Source organism: Cupressus sempervirens, chromosome 11 (genome assembly GCF_028749045.1).
Source record: "Cupressus sempervirens isolate cs-2001-9-10 chromosome 11, ASM2874904v1, whole genome shotgun sequence".
NCBI lineage: Eukaryota > Viridiplantae > Streptophyta > Pinopsida > Cupressales > Cupressaceae > Cupressus > Cupressus sempervirens.
In genome coordinates, this window is record NC_143128.1 from 361,658,669 (window position 1) to 361,679,905 (window position 21,237).

General features: G+C 36.1%; 1 protein-coding gene across 5 annotated transcripts in view; it reads left to right on the forward strand.

Annotated features, from left to right (window-relative positions):
- The first annotated feature begins 4,135 nt into the window (after window positions 1-4,135).
- LOC149529565 (cyclin-dependent kinase C-1-like) overlaps window positions 4,136-21,237 on the forward strand; it is a 71,183-nt gene continuing 54,081 nt past the window's right edge. For 2 of the 5 annotated variants that reach the window (XR_016359259.1, XM_089811846.1), the window contains exons 1-2: window positions 4,136-4,294; window positions 4,382-4,498. Coding sequence is in view for 3 of the 5 variants with exons in the window: in XM_089811846.1 (XP_089667972.1) it covers window positions 4,389-4,498 (110 nt within the window). In the remaining 2 variants the exon portion in view is untranslated. Of the gene's footprint in view, window positions 4,499-21,237 lie in introns of all 5 variants that reach the window. The other 3 variants (XR_016359258.1, XM_089811844.1, XM_089811847.1) reach the window with 2 other exon arrangements.

The following is a 21,237-nucleotide window of genomic DNA, read 5'->3' on the forward strand; positions in this document are numbered from 1 at the left end:
CCACCCCCATGTTTGATAGATTATCTGCTAGTGCATTAGCTCCCCTAGGAACATGAGACACTATGAAGTCTACATTATTGAGGATGATTCTAATCTATTTAATATATTTGTCCAAATACAAGGTAACCATAGATCCTTTTGCTATCCCATTTACCACAATCAAGGAGTCACCTTCTAGATGTAGTTTTTGAATACCTAAATGAGATCCCAACTTCACAGCTTCGACTATGGTTAAGCATTCCGATTGGTTATTCATTCCGTTTGAGCTTCTTTTAACACATAAAGCTAGAAAGTGCCCATCTTCTGTTCTAGTGGGCTACATCAATACTTGATGGGCCCAAATTTTCCTTTCACACCTCATCAAAGTTGATATTATTCCACCCAAGCTTGGCGGGGTCCAATGCACCTCATGCTTTTGTTAGGAAGAATCAACTCTCACTTGCCCATTAACAAGCATTGTTACTTTGATTTTGATTAATATTTGTTAACATTTATTTATTTATTATAAATAAAAATTTAATTGCTAGTATCTTTTTAAATTAAATTTAATTACTTTATAATTTAAATAATTTATATTATGATTAATTAAATCAAAATGATTATATGAATAATGTTATCAATGCTTTATTGTATGTATAAACATGAATTCATGAACCATATTTTTCTTATATTAAACATTATTATCTTTATTTATTATTTAAAAATATGTATACTATTGTTATCAGACACATCTTATGGTTTAAACTAAACCTTAGAAAATGATTTAATTAAATCTTATGACTAGAATCTTGTGCTTTATTTGGGGCTTGTGATATTTATTTTGTGGTATTTAATTGACCAATTAGGATGTGCATTAGAGGCTTGCAAAATTTACTTTTTTGGTGATTTTTCTCATTGGATGTTATGGTGGAATTTATGGTTTAACCATTGCATTTTGGTTACCTGTCAAGGAACCAAATTCGATCATTATGGATTTTGTGGTATGTGACACAACTGTGGTCTATGTGTTTAGGAGAGGCTGTCTAGGTACATGTCTTTGGGAGTGACTTACAATAGGGGTTTGGGACCTAGAGTGGTCAGTACTAGGGTAATCTATTGTAAGTTTTGTAACAAGTGATAACATAGTAATTAAATTATTTGCCTAGACCTCTCCTTGAGATACATTAAAAAGACACGTTAGAGATATTTCCTTGCCCATGCCTTGAGTACTTTATAGGCTACAGATGGGAATGCGATGATACCTAGTGAGAGGTATGACTAGTTTTACTCATCTTCATGAGATGGTATTATGGTTTTGCATGTGTCATGTTGAGGGTTCAAGATCTAGATTGACCAATCTAGGGTAACTCAATGCTTGAGGGTTTGGGGTCTAGTGTGAAACTAGTACAAGTTAACTCAAATAGTTAGACCATATGATGGCACTCCTTAGAATGTAGCTTGAGTCTCCTCCATATATTTTGTATTTGCCTCTGGTGGTGTTTTTATTATCGAATGTATTTATTATTGATGATTTTCTTTCATTGATGGTGCTTTTGACATTTGGTACTTGGCTTGGTAATGAATTGTTTGTCAGTGTTTTATCTCTTGGTTTTGATACTTGATCTATACTTGGTATGTGGTGTTGGTATTGGTTGAGTATCTTTTCAATTTTGATTATCTTTTCTTCATCACCCTTGAGGTAGAGTTGGCTATCGAGTTTCCTTGCCTAGGATTGTTTTATGGTTTGATTATTTGTACATGGATAATTCATTATCTTCCCTACACAAAGAGAGTGGGAGCCTGATTAGGTGATCACATGATCAAGAGGTAATGTCTTCTTACCATTTGGGTCCCCCTCAAATTGGTAGATGTTGGATGCTTGTTGATGTAGTTGTACCATTATCAATTCTATTCTCATCTCGAGGACTTCTATTCAAATAACGTATACATATATAATTACGTATCTTGTATTTTGATGTATCTATGTACCATGTATCTTGAGATCCTACGAGATGTTGTATTGTGTATTGATGTACTTGTATTTATTATTGCATACATTGCGACATGTGCAATGGATGTTTCTATCTGGATGTACCTTATCATTTAAACTTTTCTTTTGTAGTTACTAATGAGATCATTTGTATGTTATTAATTTATGATTATAGACTTATACTTAATATTTAAATTGATTAATAAATCTTTCTTAAATGGGACTCAACGTGAAGGGACCCTTGGGGAATGCAATCTATATTTGTATTGTATATGTAAAATTGACGTGTACGTATATATTGCTTTCACATTGTTACTTTGATATTGTTTCAATATTTAGAAAAAAAATATAGTTCAGTAAACTTTGTAACATATTAGGTTAATTTCTCCTGGGTTCTTGAGCACGGTGTTACATTTCAACCTAGTAGAACATCTCTCCTAATAACTAATCAACCACCTTTGCAAGTCTATGTTGGAAAAATTCGGACATTTTGACTAGGTAAATTTTTCTACTATGTATATGGAAGGGGTTTTATTGTTTTCAACATTGGAGAGTGAATGACATTTCCATTGTTCATAGAGTCAAGCTCTTTTTGCTCTACTAATTCTTTGCAAATTTATAATGCTTTTTTAGTTTGAGGCCACACATCTCGATTACTTAAGGTGGTTATTGATGGAATGCCATTAAGACTTGTTACATCCATCTTAGTACTCCAATAAGAAGGACAATCCCTCACTTCCATCTGTTCTGTATCACATTAATGGGAGGGGGAATAGTGATCAACTCAATGAGTAGGGGAATAATTGTTAGGTTGATTTCATTCCTCCCATTTGACATCAATGAAATTCTCAATGGCAATTTCAAGGAAGTTGAGATTTAAAGCCCAATTGGACATTATGTTAGCCTACTTGTTCCTTTGTCTTTTTATATGTGATAACTTAAAATCCTCAAAGAATGTCAACTCATCATTGATTTTGGAGATATAGTTCTGGAGGTGCCATGCCTCCATGTCACCTTTTATAATTATGTTTATAATTATTTGTGTATCACCTTCAACTTGTAGTTTTATGGCTCCTATTTTTTTTTTTTGAGGTTTTGATTGTCAAGAGAGTTACCTTAGCTTCTCTAACATTATTTATACCATCTATAAGACATTTACCTCCACAAGCAATGAGATCCCTTTTTGAATCTCTGATTATGAATCCTGCTCTAGAAGGCCAATGTTCCCTTTGGAAGCTCCATCAAAGTTATACCTCCACCATCCTTCTTGAGGTCTTTCCCAATAGATAACCTCAAATGGGGGGGAGGGGGAGGAGGGGGGGTGAGGGAGATTAACCCCAAAATAACCATTGCTAAGTAATTAATGATTTTAATATTTGTAATATAATATGATTAAAATTAATATAACTTTTCACAATTAAAAAATGAGAATTTCATTGAACCATCTCCCTTTATCTCTTTGTCTCTGTTATTCACTTCGTCCTGTCTTTGTCTTTGCCTCTCTTCCCCCTCCTCTCTTATATCCCCCTCTCTATCCCTCCCTCTACTCTCCAAATTTTGTTCAATTCATCTTTATTTCTCCGTCTCTCTCTCCCCCCCTCTATATCTCAACCTCTGCATCAGACACTCCCTCTCTCTTTTGGTTTTTTTATCCCTATTTCTCACTATTGATCTCTCCCTCTCCCCGTCTCCAATTTTTCTTCACTTAATCTTTTGTCTCTATCTCCCCCCCACTCTCCCTCTATTTCTCTCAAAATTTTGTTTTGGAGGAATGATTTCTAATTCTTTGTACACCATCTTCAAAAGATCAACATCAACATCAACTTCAACTATAAAGAACACATACAATCAACTAAGCATAAAATTATAGACATGTAACCAAATATCACTAACTACCAAAAAAACAAAAGAGAATAATCTTCCTTTATTTCTTTCAATCTTTATCTTTCCCTCTACTTCTTTCAATTTTTTGTTCAATTCTAGATCATGAGACATTGCTATTAAATTCAGATTTCAAATTTTCAAATTTGTATACTAAGATCTTAATATCTAATATAAAATATATTTTACTACAACATAACTATTACCCCTCTCTTCTTGTTTAATGCAAATGACAAAATTTTCACACTAATGTCTAAATACGCTCTACCCAATCCAAGTGAATCCAAAACATAGGGAATTTTACTAGCTCCCAGATATCGACAACTTCGCCTTCTGTCGCAGAGCGCCCATACTTTGGTTACCCGTTTACATCTAGCATTTCCAACCATTGGAGAACGACGCAGATTCCTTTAACTCGTCATATTATTTCTGTGATAATCCACTGTTCGTTATATCTCTTTCTTTCGCTCGATCGGATCATCTAGCCGATTATTCTGTCATATTTGAGACAACACATTGCTTCTCGTGCAGAGGGTTGATGGCGGTAGCAACAGCGGGACAGCTTAATCTGGAGGAGTCCCCATCATGGGGATCTCGCAGCGTCAGCTGTTTCGAGAAGCTTGAGCAGATTGGCGAAGGAACTTATGGGTTAGTATTATTCTTCACCTTTAATGTATCTACAGTACCCAATATCATTTGGAAAAATCTTGTCTGAAACAGACCCATCTATGAACTTTCAGTATGTGGGGGTCATGCAGATGCTTTTAGGTTTAGAGGCAATTTCATCTATGTATATGTGCCTATGTGTGTATATATACATAACCGCCAAATGCGGTTGGCAAATTTAAACTAGAGATCCCCTGAATTCTAATGGTAACATCTTCCCATTCCATACATATACATTCACCATCAAGTTTGTCAGTCAATTTCAAATACGGGATTTTTTTCCCGTTATCTTTTATATTAATCCTAATTTGTGCCTTTGGACTTCAACAAACTTTGCTATCTGTTACACCTGCTGTTTCTATATGTGTATTGTGTTTAAGATTATCCATACATGCATAATTTCATGTAACTGTATATGAAAACATACGTTCTGTGCATATTTGCATATGCATATATTATACGTGTATATGTAACTATACTTATTGAACAGTTACATCCAATTAGAAAAGAGCAAATAAGCTCTTCGCTATAAAATACAATTGGATTGAGTGTATTTTGAGTGGACTTCAAAGAAAATTCTTTACTTGAAATCAATTGAGATAAATTGCTTAGTAGTGCTTGTCTATGTAATGAGAAAAAAAAAAGAGAAGAGGGGATGATTATGAATGTTCACTAGGATGAGGTATGATAGATAACGTAGGAAGTTCATCCCGATGTTCTTCTTTCATAGATTGGAAGCAATATGTATTACGAAGTAATTGGAAAATATTTGCTTGTTATTAATAGAGACCAAGAGGTCATTATATACAAATGGATGGAACGATGTTTCCTTAGGAAATGATCATAAAGAAAGAAACATTCTATTTAGCTATCAGTTATCTACAACTAACTTAAATATTAGAAACATTCTAATATCTACAATAGTTTACAAATAGATTACCATTAACTAATAATAAATTATTATTTATTATCGTAATACCCTCCCTTAATAGTTAATCTCTCCACAACACCAAGTTGTCCTCTAAGTTTGACAAACTTATCAGGACCAAGAGGCTTGGTCAGAATGTCTGCAGTCTGATCTGTGTCAAGAATGTACTGCAAGTCTATTTTTCCGTTTTCAACCATGTCGTACGTAGTGACAACGAACATCCACATGCTTGGTTCGTTCATGGAAGACTGTATTTCGTGCTAACTTGATAAGGCCTTCGTTATCCACAAAAAGAGTAGTCGGTCCTGCTGGTGACATCTGCATATCCTCAAGCATCCGACGAAGCTAAACAACTTCACATCCTGCCTTGATAGTTCCTCTATATTTAGCCTCTGTGGAGGAGAGAGAAACTACTTGCTGCTTCTTATTGGTCCATGTGATAGCATTGGATCCCAAATTGAACACATATCCAGAAGTTGACTTTTTATCGTGAACAGAACTTGCCCAATCTGAATCTGTGAATCCACTGAGTCTAGGATTAGAACTTCGAGAGTACAAAAGTCCATAATTTGAAGTGCCCTTCACATAGCGAAGCACATGCTTTGTGACCATTCAATGATCAACCTTAGGAGCTGTCGTAAAGTGTGAGATATAGCTAACTGTGAAGCTGATATCAGGTCTAGTAGTAGAGAGGTGGATGAAGCTGCCTACTAGTTGCCTGTATGTAGTATTATCAATAGAAGGAGAATTAGACTTTGTGGATAACTTGAGACCTTTCTCCATAGGTGTAGATGTAGGCTTGCAATTCTGCATACGAAATTTGTCTAACAAAGCCCTGACATATTTGGACTGAGAGATGAATATACTAGAAGACTATTGCCAAACCTCAACACCTAGGCAATAATGCATGAGCCCAAGGTTGGTCATATCAAAAGACTAGCATAAATTCTGTTTGATTCCCTGAATCAAAGATGCCGGAAATGCCAGTGATGATCAAATCATCTACATAAATGACCAGAAGGATGATGTCAGTATCAGTAGTCTTGATGTACAAATTTGAGTTTGAAGAACTCCTCTGGAAGCCTTGATCACTGAGGTACTTATCAATTTTTATGTACCATGCTTGAGGTGCCTACTTCAAGCCATAAAGAGCTTTCACTAATTTGAGAACTTGATGTTCTTGTCCGGCAACCTTGAAACCAGTAGGTTGTGTCATGTAGACCTCTTCATGGAGATTTCCATTCAGGAAAGTACTCTTGACATCCATTTGATGGACCTTCCAACCAAATTGAGCTGCCATGGCTAGGACTAATTTGATGGTGCTCATCTTTGCAGCAAGAGCAAAAGTCTCCTCATAATCAATGCCTTGATGTTGAGAAAAGCCCTTTGCAACTAAACGAGCTTTGTACTTATCCAAAGTACCATCAAATTTGTATTTGATTTTATAAACCCATTTGCAGCCAATGGTTTTCTTACCAGGTGGAAGATCAGAAAGGATCCAGGTGTTATTTTTCAGCAAGCTTTGGTGTTCAGATGTTGTTGCCTGTTCCCACTTTGGAATTCCTTTAGCCTCAGAATATGTTTGAGGTTCAAACATACTGTAAATGTTGGCCATGAGAGCAAAGTTAACAGACTCTGTAGATTTGCTCTTTTTCTGAGCAACAGAGTTGCCGAAAACTCCTCTATCCTTTCTTGGGTGCACGTATCCCCTATCCAATTTGGAAATGTATTCGATACTGCCTAGATACACATTGAATATTGTACCTATGTCTATCTAAAAAAAGTTGAATTTCCAAGTGTGCCAAATACTACGTAATTTGATTTTTTAAAAATGTGGCATAAATCTTCCCAAATTTAATTAAAAAACTTTATTAATACAATTGTTTTAAAAGAAATGGTATAAACAAAAACCACACCAAAAGACAAATAAAATATTTTTCTATTCAGCAACCCATTTTGTTTGGTTATCTTCCAATGCAACTCTACAATTAATTTATAAATATTTATGTAGCATTTATGTGTCAATATTGTTTTTGAAGTAATGAAAAATTCCTCTAATAACTTAGAAAATTGTGTTAAATATATATGTATGTGATATTTATTAATATTGTATCCAGCCGTATCCATATTCGAGATCTTAGAAAATGGTTGTATCCGTACCCAATACCGTATCTGTATTTCTATCCGTATTCGTATCCATGCAACTTTGTTGAATAGTTCTCCCATCAATGAGCTCATTATCACGAAGATCAACAAGTGTCTTAGCCCACCACTTAGGCCGAAGAGGAGAACGAGCAACATTAGTATAAGGAGATGCTTGGTGATCAGGTTCCTCATTAGAAGAATCTGGATCAAACTCAAGTGAAGCATCTAAAAATTGAGGTGATCCTATAGGAGAAGCTAGAGGTGTCTCTATAGGGATCATTGGTATAATTGGAGCTACAGGAGCTACTGGAGCCTATCCATCAGGTGGACCTAATGGAAGCCTAACTGCCAAATTATGAGCCTTAGTAGGCTAGTTTGCTTGATCAGGAACAAGAGAAACATGCTTGAAAGGTCCTCGCTGCTCATCAAAGACTACATCACGACATTAGATGAGTCGAGATGTCTCAACATCGATCAGGCGATAGGCTTTGTGACGACTATTGTATCCAGCAACCATGAGTTTCTGACTCTTGGCATTCAACTTGGTGCGTGACGCATTAGGGATCCAAACAAAAGCAAGGGAGCCAAAAATCTTCAAGTGACTGATTCTGGGCTTGCGACCTGACCAGGCCTATTGCAGAGTTTTACCTTTGACTGCCATTGTGGGTGTATTGCTTCTACCCGAAATGTCTTTGGAACATGTCTGTGCTCGAGCATGGATCGAGCCATCTTGGTGATTGTTTTGTTCTGACGTTGAACTACATTGTTCTGTTGTGGTGTGTGTGGTGTGGTTAACTGGCATTAGATGCCATGAGTATCCAAGAAGCTAGGGAAATCATTAAAACAAAATTCCTCCCCATTGTCTGATCTAATAGTAATAATAGATTTCCCAGACTCTTTTTCAACTAGAGGTTTAAACTTCTGAAATATAGAAAATGCATCTAATTTCTTTTTAAGGAAATATACCCACATTTTTCTACTGAAATCATCAACAAACAATATAAAATACCTGGGCCCAAGAATAGGAGTGGCCATAGGGCCGCAAATATCGGCATGAACAAGCTGAAGTACTTGAAAAGCTCACCATGAATCGACATTGGTGAAAGGTGTGCGATGTTGCTTCCCAGCCTGGCATGCATCACAAACTTCAAGTTGCTGAGTCTGAATCTATAGCAATCCAAGGACAAGCTCATCCCAAGCAAGTTGAGAGAGATAATGCACATTTAAGTGTCCATATCAATGATGCCAAAGTGTGCTAATAGAAGACCATCGAGCAGCCATGGCTAAGTCCCGAGAATCACCAGAATCAGTAAGTCGAAAAAGACCATGATCCTCAAGATCCACTGCAATAGTAGACTAAGTCGCCCGATCAGTGATGGTGCACTGATGTGAACTGAAGGTGACATCCAAGTGTGAACAATGTCACAGTAATTGACTGACTGAGAGTAGATTTAGTTCCATCGCTGGAACATAGTATACATCGATGAAAATGAGATTCCTCCTAGCAGACTGAATCTGAATGTTGCCTTTGCCGATAATAGTGTACTCTTCTACGCTACCAAAGATAACATAATTAGAATAAGGCCAGTAGTTAGGGAACCGGATTCTGCGGTGGGTGAAGTGACAAGAGGCACCTGATTCAATGTACCAGGTAGACAACTTGACATGATTTGCAAGTCTTTTAGCCATGAAGGCATAAAAGGCAGATTCCATTTGCTCAGTGTGCTCTACACTGTTCGCTTTGGGGTGCAAATCGGAATGCTTAGATAGTGTAGTTATGTGTTTCCGACATTCAACCTTCATATGCCCAAACTTGTGGCAATAGTTGCATTGAATGTTTTTCTTTTGGGAGCAGAAGACTTCGGTTGAGACGACTACTGAAACTTGCTTATATCCTTCTGAGAGGTGGAGCTAGTACTGAACTGTTGTTTCCACTGATCTTGCTGAAGCAGAAGTGTGCAGAGCTCAGTGAATTGCAGATCAACACTAGTAGAAGTGATGTAGAGAGTCTCGATAAAGTGCTTGTAGGACTTGGGCAAATTTATAAGGGTTATGACCACAATGTCCTCCTCCTCCATCTTGCAACCAATGGCAAGCAACTGATCATGGATTTCCTGAATCCGATTTAGGTGAGTCTAGAGCAATGTGCACTCATCCATGAAAATAGAAAATAGAGTGGTTTAGGAAGAAGGCACTGCTTTTGTCAGAAGTCTCATGTAGATTCTTGGGATGTGCCCATATCTCGACAACTGTCGTACCGGATGGAATCTGTTCATCAGCTACAGATAATATTAGAAGCATGACCACTTCCTTATTAATCAAATCCTATGTGACCTGATTAGGACTAGGTGCAATCGGACACTGTGTAACTCCAAGAACAATCTGATCGGTATCTTGATATTCAAAGATTGCTAATATCCATTGCTTCCAAGTGCTGTAACTCCGACCATTGAATTTTGCATTGCCCTCAATCATAATGTTTGTCAGAGATGCCATGGCACATTCTTCGAGGCAAAATGATAAGACCCACAAAATTTGAAGGATGATCCAGAAGAGAGCTCGAAAAACCAAATAGAAAATGTAGTCGGTTTCTAGATTTGGTGGCTTGAAAATTGAGGCACCCAAAAAAAATGGATGACAACCTAGTTGAGCTCTCAAAAAGCCCACCAAGAATTTATAATCAAAAAAAAATTTCAAGGTCAAAAACTAGGGTTTCGAAGAAAACCCTAGTCAGCAGCTATGGAGGTTGTTTGTTGCAGAGAAAATGGCAGTTTGAAGTAGCAAATAGTCGATTGGTCCACAGAGATATGGAAAAATGTTGTTGTACGCAGAGATGTCACTGGATCATTAGATGATTTACCCCAAAAAAAACTTGTCCAGCCGCACATTTTTGAGGAATGGCTGCAGAAGGAGTCCTCTGCAAAAAAAAAGTGATTTGCAGAGACAAACGTGAGTACTTCCAAGAAGATGATGCTGTGATTCCAGAGATATCAGACATGCGTTGCCAAGGAATGTATTTGTGACGTGATTTTCAGAAGAAATGAGCTCTGCAATGATTTTAGATGTGACCAGAGACCAAGACTTGCGATTTGCATAGAGGAATTTCTCACAAGGACAGAAAAAACCTTAGAAATGATTTTGAAAAATCTGAACAAATAATTTCAAAAGAAATTATAACTTTTTCAAAAAAGTTTGAAGTATAGGCTCTGATACCATATTACGAAGTAATTGGAAAATATTTACTTGTTATTAATAGAGACCAAGAGGTCATTATATACAAATGAATGGAACGATGTTTCCTTAGGAAAAGATCGTAAAGAATATAAACATTCTATTCTAGCTATCAATTATCTACAACTAACTTAAATATTAGAAACATTCTAATATTTGCCATAGTTTACAAATAGATTACCATTAACTAATAATAGACTATTATCTATTATCGTAATAATATGATCCACTAGGCTCAAGGAGACTTTAGCACTGAATGAATGCAAGAATTCCTTCTCTTGAGTGGAAGATGACTTAAAATGGAAATTGAAATGCAAGATCTAGGGTAAGAATGGAAGAAAAGAGGAAATGATATGAATGCAAGCAAACAACAAACTATAAATCTAATCCTGATACCATATTTGGAAATCCAAAACAGTGACTGATCTGTGATCCAGATTTTAGGCCAAAATGGTAGTTCAAGGTCGACCAAGAGGGTTGGGGCGAGTCAAGTTGCCTTAGGTCTTGCAACTTCCAATATTTTTTTTGTCAAAATGTAGCTCTATTTTAGATCTTCCTTGAGCCTTTTCTGCAGCTACGCCACCCATCACTTGCACACAAGAAATGGGGAAAATGTTTGGGGAAAGTGGTTTGCCTAAGTCAAACCTTTGTTGATGAATTAACTTTGAAATTGAAATTGAAATACTTGAAAACAAAGTGTGTTGTTATGTAGTAGAGGCTTGATAAGATGCTTATACCTTCACATATCTTTATGGTATCAAATTGCTCATGAAGATGCTTAAAAGTGTTCTTGATATTGTCTTGACCTTGGATCTGGTGAGGAAGAACATGAATGCGATCACACATGCTTAGATCTAAATATTGCTCCTTGTCTTCCATGTTTGATGCTTGATTAGATTGATTACTTGAGTTGCCTTGATTGGAATTGAAATTCTTGAGAGACTTGACGTTGAATTCCTTGGCTCTAACTAGAGAAGAGATGATCAATTGCTCTCTCAAAATAAGGGAGGCAGCTTTGCTTTTTTACCTGATGTACCCATTTTGGGGCTCAAAACTCAAAGGAGGCTGACAGGGCTTTAAGATCCCCCTAAAATCTAAAGACCATTATACCTTTCAAATTTGGGTTCGATTTATGGGGTATGGGGTGACTTCTAAGGCTAATGGCAAGTTGACTTGCTCCTTACCTACCCAGTTGCCAAAAATGTTCTCAAAATCAAGTGTAGATAAAGTATAATGGGCATGGAGCATTGGACACTTAAATGGGGTGTAGCTAAGGATTAAAATTGTACATGGATAAATATAGGATGCTACAATCTGCATTTGAAAGTTTTAAACTATTTTTTAGATGTTTAAATTTACCTAGAGTAGCTGTAAACTCCACTAACCCTTTGTGGGTGCATGTATCCCGGTATCTGTTTATGATATGCATCTGATACAACCCAGATAAATGTATAGATATTGTACCCATGTGTGCCCAAAATCCCTTGATTTCCAACATTGCCGAATACTAAATGATTTGATTGTTTTAGTTGACATAAATCTTCCCAAGTTTACTTTTAGAAATCCTTCATCTATGCAAAATTTTTGGTAAACAAAACCTACACCAAATGAAAAAGACAAATTAAATATTTTTCTATTTTGGTGTTCCCCTTTTTGGTTTATTTTTTAATGCATCTCTACTATTTTTGCATATTGTGAAGTGTTAAATTAATTTATGATTATTTATTTGACTATATTGTATTTGAAGTGATGAAATCTCCCCTAATGACTTAGAAAATTGTGTTACATATATGTGTATGTGTTTGTGTTACATATATGTGTGTGTGTGTGTTTTTATTAATGTTGTATCCAGTCGATCCATATTCGGGGTCTTAAAAAATGACTGTATTTGCATCTGTTACTGTATCTGTATACATATCCATATCCATGCAACTTTGAATTTACCATTTTGAAATTCACTAATAAACTTTGGATGACCAAAGCCTCAACAAAGTATATCTTAATGGAATTGTCGTGAGTGACTTGAAAAGAATTATTTGACTTAAAATTAATTGCTAATACTAGCTGTATATTTTGCAGGGCTTTTATGCATAGTTGCTTCTATATGATTTGCATAGTTATACTTACATTGTATTTTTTGAAAATTATGGAAGAATAACAAAGACAACTATTGAGTGATATGTGTATGGAGGAATCAACTTTCTAGGAATCTTTTTGCATTTATAATTTATTCAATTTGTCAAGATATTTATACTAATGCATAATGACCAAAATGAACTAGACAAATTTGTTTTACATATCTTCCAAGCCAAGGTGTTGGTTTAGTTTTGGATATGGTGGTTTGGATATTTTTTACTTGGGGTTCAATGTGACTTGGGGAAAATCATGCAAACAATATAAATAGTAACCATAATACGTGCCTAATACATACAAAATTAATGACAAAACACAATTGATAATTAGGAACTCGTGTTGTAAATACATGATCCATTACAAATGGGGACCCCCTTTTTTTTGCTTAGTGTCTTAGTCTTTGGCTTAGTTTATCATAGGTGTTTGTTAGCTTGGTAGTAATTTTAGTCTTTTAGTTTCCTTGCAGTTGGGAAGATTTGTGGTATCTTGTCAAGTTTTGGTGGAATTTTGATTAATTTCGGTGAGAAGTATGAAATATGAAGTGTTGTGATTATCAAAATGAGAAATCAAAGGTGAAGTTGTGAAAATATCATTGTGTAAAATTGTCAAAATGTTTGTCAAGGGAGGAAGTTTTGAATGGGAGATCGCTCTAGTTTTGGAAATCAACACGAGGAACAAAATTTGAAATCAAACTGGAAATGCAAAGTGGGAACTAAAGTTCATTGACTAAGTGAGGAATAAGTGAAAAAACCGCAAAGACCTTAGTTGAAAATTTCAAGAAATTCAAATGAGTGGAGTGAAAGAAAGGAAAAATCGCTCATTCCAATACCTTATTGGAAATCTGGCCAGCTTGGGTACCATTTCCAACCTTCTCATGAAGCCTTCACCAAGAAATGTAAGGAAAATTGCAAAGCTTGAGATTGGAAAATGGACGATCTTTGGACTAGAGATGAAATTTTTTGTTTACAAGATTGAATTTTGAAGGAGTGAAAAGGATAACCCTCAAACAAACAAGGGGATTTTGGAGAACAAAGCAATGCAATCCTTGAAATGAAAAAGCATAATCTTAATGGGTTTCGAAGTGGAGAAAAAAGAGGTTATCAAGTTTACTCATTTCGAATACATATAAGGAAATCCAGCCAATATTTTTTGCTCGTTTTGAATACATGTAAGGAAATCTGCCCAAAACTTTTGCTTATTTCTGATATAGGTAAGGTAACTTGTGTTTGCATTATGATTTGTGTTGTCATTGATGTCAACCTCTGGCATGGTATTGATGTCAGCTTGTTGAAATTAGAGAGTTGTGGAGATTGTCTTATTGATTGAGGAAGAAAATTTAAGAACTAGTTGTTGAGGCTATGGTATTGAGTGATGAAGATTTGAAAGACTATTGATCGCTAAATGATTGATAAAGAAGATTTGAAGTATGATGATTGATGCTCGACATTGAGTGCTTAGAGATTCTACTAAGATAGTTTGCTGTATATATGGAAGATAGCAGTATGACAGGCAAGAATATTGAAGACCTTATGCGAGAATGCTCTGCATTAGTCTGTATGAGATAATGACAACTTGTGGCTCTGGTTATAATGATTGAGCTCTATGAATATTGCATTATCATGTATTTAGGTCCCCATCTGATCATTTGACAAAGATATAATGTGTTGTTTGGTTGATAGTAAAGGCATATGTTAGGAAGGGTTGGAAAGGCTCAAAGAATGAATTGTATTGCTTCGCAATGGGCTTTAAGGGTATGCAGTTTAGTGGACATGGTCAAATGGTTTGTGTTGTGAACTATCTTTTGATGGTTTACTCTGTAGGTGAAGATTTGTTGTCACAAGTGCTACATTGTTGTCTGTGTTGGCGCCTTATCGATTCAATTATTTGTGGTGACTGGATTTGAGTATTATTGGTTTGGATATAGGTTGAGGAAAGAAGTAAGAGGCTTATAATGATTGTACTGTGGCATGTTGTACATCCGATGATACTATTTGTTTTCGAGAGTGGCTTTTGGCTGATTGGTAACCTATTTTCTAATGCCTTTTTAGTTTTTACACATACCTTTAGGATTGGCTTCGGAGAATGTTGCGATGTGTATGGATGAATTACATTACTTGGGGAAGACCTTTAATGATGGATTTGGGTCCACTTTATCTCCTAGGGTGGACCGCATTAAGTGTTTGAGGTCAATGTGGTCGACATTGTAATGATAATGCTTATATTATTTTGGCCCACCTTGTTGATGTTTCTGTTAGACAGTTCTGTATATATCTGAATGGCAAAGGATGGGACGAATATGAGAGAGTGTGAGACAATTGCAAAGTGTGTATGAGTCAAGTGTGAGGGCAAAGATCATGCAAATAAATCAAAACACATGTATAAATTGCTAAATTAGACAAGGAGGTCACCACAGTAGAGTAGGAGATCCTCTTTTCATTCTTTCACTATGTTTACTGGGAAGTAGTGTGGTTCTTTTGCAGATTTTGTGGAGATCTATATTTGCTGTTTCCTTGAGGATTAGTTAGATCCTTGGTAGTACGCCTAAATCAGCAGGGACATTGAGTTCCTTGACTTTTGGCCTAAAACTTAGTAATTTAGTATTTGCATATAGTGAATATATTTATCACCGTGGTTTTTCCCATCTTTGGTTTTCCAGGCAAATGTAGTGTTCATGTGTATGTGTTATCACTGCTATATCTTTTGCTGATGGTTGGATTAAACAGTTTCTATAGAAGTATTGCAAAATTATTAAGTTTTTGTATGTCTTGATTCATTCTTCCACCCCACTTATAACCTAGTAGTGTTCAGCAATTAGTATTGAAGCAAGATTCCTCTAAAGAAGCTTAAGTGCTTGAGGCGAATAAAAAATGGTTGGTGAACAGAGCACCAAAGTATCTATGTTTGATGGAACAACCATACCTTGTGGAAGAAGGGAATGTAGTCTCATTTGGACTCTATACCGTATTGTGTTCTTGATGCTATTAGAAAGCGCTATATTCCTCCAAAAAGAGGTACATTTGCTGCTCAAGAATAAATTAATGCACACGAAAACAATGTAAAGACAAGAAATGCAACTATTAGTAGCTTGGGTGATTCAGAATTGCTAAAAGTCATGGGTTGCAAATATGCATCTGATGTTTGGGAGAACCTTGGTAGTATTTATGAAGGAGATATAAAGATTAATCAAATCAAGTTGCAGAATTCGAAGACAAGTTTGAGACACTAAAGATATTAGAAAATGAGAACACTGAAGGTTACGTACATTGGGTAAACTAAATTGTCAACTCTAATAGAGGCTTCACTGGATCCCTTGAAGAAAATGAGGTAGTCCTGTAAGTGACAAGGACAATGACTAAGACCTAGAAAACTCTATTGATCAATATTCAACAAAGATAGGATATGAAAAGTACACTTTGGAGGAGCTAATTTTAAGAAGTAAAGTCCACTCACAATTGAGAAGTGGGGGGAGGAGGGCGGTGAATTAGTTGTCAACAAATATAATTAGATCCAAACTTATAAATCTGATCTCCCACAATCAAAACAATGATGCACAATAATAAGAAACCACAATGATTTTTTGACTAGGAAAACCCTTGATCAAAGGGAAACCCCCAATGGGGATGGTACCCACAAGATAATTTACTAATTTATAAGTTTCTTGTGAAAGGATGTGGCCCTGTTAGGAGTCAAATACAATTTATTTAGTACAATAGTCCCTGTTAAAGGACAGATCCCTGTTATGAGACCTTGATTTCTTATTAGAAGGTTCTAACCCTATTAAAGGCTGAGAAGAACAAGTAAACCCATTGTCTAAGTGCTCCAACAAAAGTGAAAGATAAACTTTTAGGATAACATATCCAATGATATTGAATTGATAGATCTGCAACTTACTCGCCAAAACAATTCATTTGAAGTCCACTCAATCAACTAATATAATTTTTGCTCTGCTCTGATAATCAACATTGAGGCTTGCATCATATGCATACCATACATCACATGCATATATTCCATATCTCTCAATTGAGGAATTTTTTCCCCCCTTTATACCCTTAACAAATAATTAATTCAGTCGGCCTCTTAGAATTTCCCCAATATGCAATTAATTACATAGGACTATGCTAAGGCATACATGCTTATTTAAGCATCAATACAACCATTACTTTAAGTTTCCCACATGTTACAATGAGAATATTACATTTTACAATGATAATCCATGCGCAAGAATAACACAATTGACTGCCAGTAAAATGCATCGCATGTTACACACTCGTGACCTTTTCAGAATAAACCAACTGCTTCTCACTTCCAAATATACGTACATGAACAAGTCTTCTATCATCTTCCATGTTCACCAACATTAATTCCTATTTGCCAATAAGATATAGCAAAAATACCTTCAATTGTCTCTGTCATTATTTCTTGTAATGCTGGTCTGCTACCAATCTTCACAAAACAATCTATAACTCAATCAAAACATCACATAAAGTATAGCGAACATAGATATGATGTCTACACTCATTCTATTACACACATGTAAGCTCACAAATCTAAATTAGTTAACTACTGTACTTGCTGATATGATAAATAGCCTGCGATATACAAAATTTGAGTTTGTCATGAACACAAGAGCATATGTTATCATCTATGAAAAATCCTGCCATCAATACATCTTTGCATCTCATCCAAGTGCCAACAATGTCCTCAATTCCTAGCAGTTTCCCCCTTTGGCATTGATGGCAACATATGGTGAAAAACCATCAATCCAAAAGTAAGCAATAAATGCAATTTTTTGAATATCCTCAACATATACAGTCTTCAAAATTTAAACTTTCTATGCATATTCCTTCCTTGATTATCTCTAATACTTCCCTGCATATACCTTCCTTGATGAAAGGTTTTTCACTGATATTCTCCCTCTTTGCTAAGTTGCACGAGCACCTCCCTCCCCCCTCCGAACCTAGGAAACTTTGAACTGGTTCGAAGTTCGGGTTTGGTTCGAACTTGGCTCGACCAGGGTGCGATTTTTGCACTCCTGGTTCGATTTGGTTCGAACTGGGTTCGAACCTGGGCGAAACACCTTGAAAATTTTGAACCTAGTTCGAACTCGCAGCAAATTGGGCCCCATGGACGGCTGGAAAAGTGTTTTAATAGCAATTTAAAATGTTTTTTGCCATCCATAAAACCTAAAAGTTGTTATTAATTGGTTTTGTGCTGTCTCATTGTCATTTTATGTTTCTAAATAGGTTATTTTGTCTTAAGGGAGAGTACATAAGTTTTTGAGCAAGCATCTGGTTGTGGAAGGAGGAGTTTGAAGATTGATTTGTTGGTGTTCTTCAAGTGTTTGTGCATCATTCATACACATTTGCAAGCTTGCAATGGCTGAAAATGGTAAGATCTTATTCCCTTTGCTATTGTTTTTGTTCTAGTTTTTAACTTTTTTCATTTTTCCATTTCTCTTTCAATCTTCATATGTTCTTTGAATCTTTTCCATTATTCCAAAATTTGTCATTTTCTTGCATATAAATTATGAACATGTATCTAATTTCTTGCCATAGGGAAATGAATGTCATCTACCACTCCATCAATAGGCAACACTGAACAAAGAATGGAACCCAACTCTGATTCTCCTCTATGGAAGCATGTAGACATTTTAAACCCCTTTCAGGAGGTGGTGCATTCCGTTGGAGATGTCGAGGATGTGGTGTAGAAAGAAATAGTTCTTATTATTGTGTGGTAGGTCATTTATGTGGTTACACTAGAAGAGGAGTCAAGAAATGCCCTGGCAAAAAAGGTGCCCCTATACCAAATCAAACTGTGTAAAAATATATTGAAGAGCATGAGGCAACATAAGAGAGAGAAGGACGCAGGGCAGCAGAACACAGTAGCAATGCCAATAAAAGTAAAAGAGCAAAGGGAATGCAACCCCCCCAGATGTTATAGTACAAGACCACCCCTTCTTTAGTATCATAGCGGACAGTGACACTGAATTTGTCCCCATGGCACACAAAAGAAAGGGGCCACTAGAAACTACTTTTCAAAATAAGGGTCGGGAAATTGCTGACATTAAGGTGGGAAGGTGCCTGTGTGCAAATGGGTTGTCCTTTAATGTTGTCCACTCTCCATTTTGGAAGGACGTGTTGAGGGGTGCCAATGAAGTTCCAAAAGGGTATTGTGGTCCCAGGTATGAGAAAGTGCACATCACCTTGTTGGATGACGAGGTCCAACGGATTGAAAATCAATTGAAGCCCATAAGGGACTCATGGGTTGAGACAGGGGTGACAATTGTTTCAGATGGCTAGAAGGATTCCAAGAACCGTCCCTTGATCAATGTCCTTGCGGTGTCCCCTAAAGGGGCAATGTTTTTGAAAGTGGTCGATTGTGAGGGTAAAGTAAAAGATGGGCCATTTATTGCTGATATCCTAATTGGGGCCATTGAACAAGTGGGTGCAAGAAACGTATTGTAGAGCAACATGTTTGCTAGTTGAATCACGATATCAACATATCTTTTGGACACCTTGTGTAGTCCATTCAGTCAAATCTTATACTACAAAAGATTGGGAACCAAATTGAGTGGATCAAAACAATGTATGAAGAGGCTGAGGACATACAAATGTTTGTCACAAACCATCACATGACTCAATCTCTTTTCAAGAACTACTCAAAATTGGAGCTATTGAAAGTAAATGAACTTGATCTCAAGTTAGTAATTTAATTATTAATATTTGACAATTTCTGATTTTTCATATTTTACTTGTGCAACGTGTATACTTTTCTAAAATATGTATCTAATAGTTCTTGTTTTTTGCTCTAATTTATGTCACAGGTTGCTGAGATCTGTTTTGCCTCACATTAATCGTCTTAAGACGACTTGTTTGAGTGAAAGATGCACTTCAAGGTATGGTAATCAGCCACAATTGGGGTGTATGGAAGCAAAAGAACACTAAAAGGGCAAACACAATAAAGGATAGGCTATTGGCTGAGTCATGGTGGGAACATGTGGAATATCTCCTTAAGATTACCAAGCCCATAATGAGCATGCTTAGGTACAATGACATGGATAGGCCTTGCCTTGGAGAGATCTATGATGGCATAGACTTAATGATTGAGAAAATCAAGCAAGTTATAAATGAGAAGGAGCAAAATCCGTAAGAGACCTTTTTCAAACAAGTGCAAAAAATTATTAATGAAAGAACAAAATGACCATTCCATTGCATTTGCTTGCTTATGCCTTGAACCCCAAATACTATAGCTCACAATATTGTGATCTACCAGGAAGGTTGCCACCATATAGAGATATGGAAGTGTCTGACGGGTACCAGGCAACATTTAGAAGAATATTTCTTGATGATGATGTAAGAGATGTAATCATGGATGACTTCATAGAGTTTGCCAATGCTAGAGGTCTAAGTAATGATGCTCTTCGTGATCAATTCAAGAAGGATGCTCATGGTTGGTGGTACCTCCATGGACAAAAATTCCAAACATTGCAGCCCCTTGCAATCAAAGTTATATCACAAGTTCTATTTTAAAAAAATTAGCTCACTTTATCTTCAAAAGAATCATGACTAAAAAGTGATTTTAATTTTTTTATAAGATTGAATTAATTCTTTTTTAATTGCTTACCTTATGTTATCTTTATAGGTTGTTAGTTCTTCCGCATCAAAAAGAAATTGGAGCACCTATTCTTTCATCCATTCAATGAAGTGCAATAGGTTGCAATAAAAAAAGAAGAGAACCTAGTATTTGCGCATAACAACTTGCACCTTCTTTTGCACAAGAGTCAAGAATATAAAGAAGGGGAGACAAAGAAGTGGGATGTAGGTGTAGAGATTGGGGACTTGGATGCTTCCAGTGCTTGGCTTACAGTTGATCATTTTGATGACTTTGATGTCAATACCATTGTTGATTCTATTGCTGATCCCATTGGCCTTAGCACAAGTAACACTAGAGAAGAAGATGAAGAAGAAGAATATGAATATGAAGATAAGATAAGATAAGACTATTAATGTCCAACAAAAGACCACAAAAGGTCCATGGGAATGAGAGTTTACAACCAAAAAGCTAACAACAGCAGGAGCACCAAATGGTGTCCAAGAAAAGTGAACAAAAACAAGAAATAACAAGAGATAAGAAGAGAAAGGACAAGGAGAAGACTATGAGTCTTTCCTTGGCAAAAAGAAATCAATCACAAAAGGATAAGATTGTAGGTGAACATGAGCCTTGAACTGTCTTTGTGAACTCGTGGAGGAGTGTCGTTGATGTAAGTAACCACTGCGAGATTTGA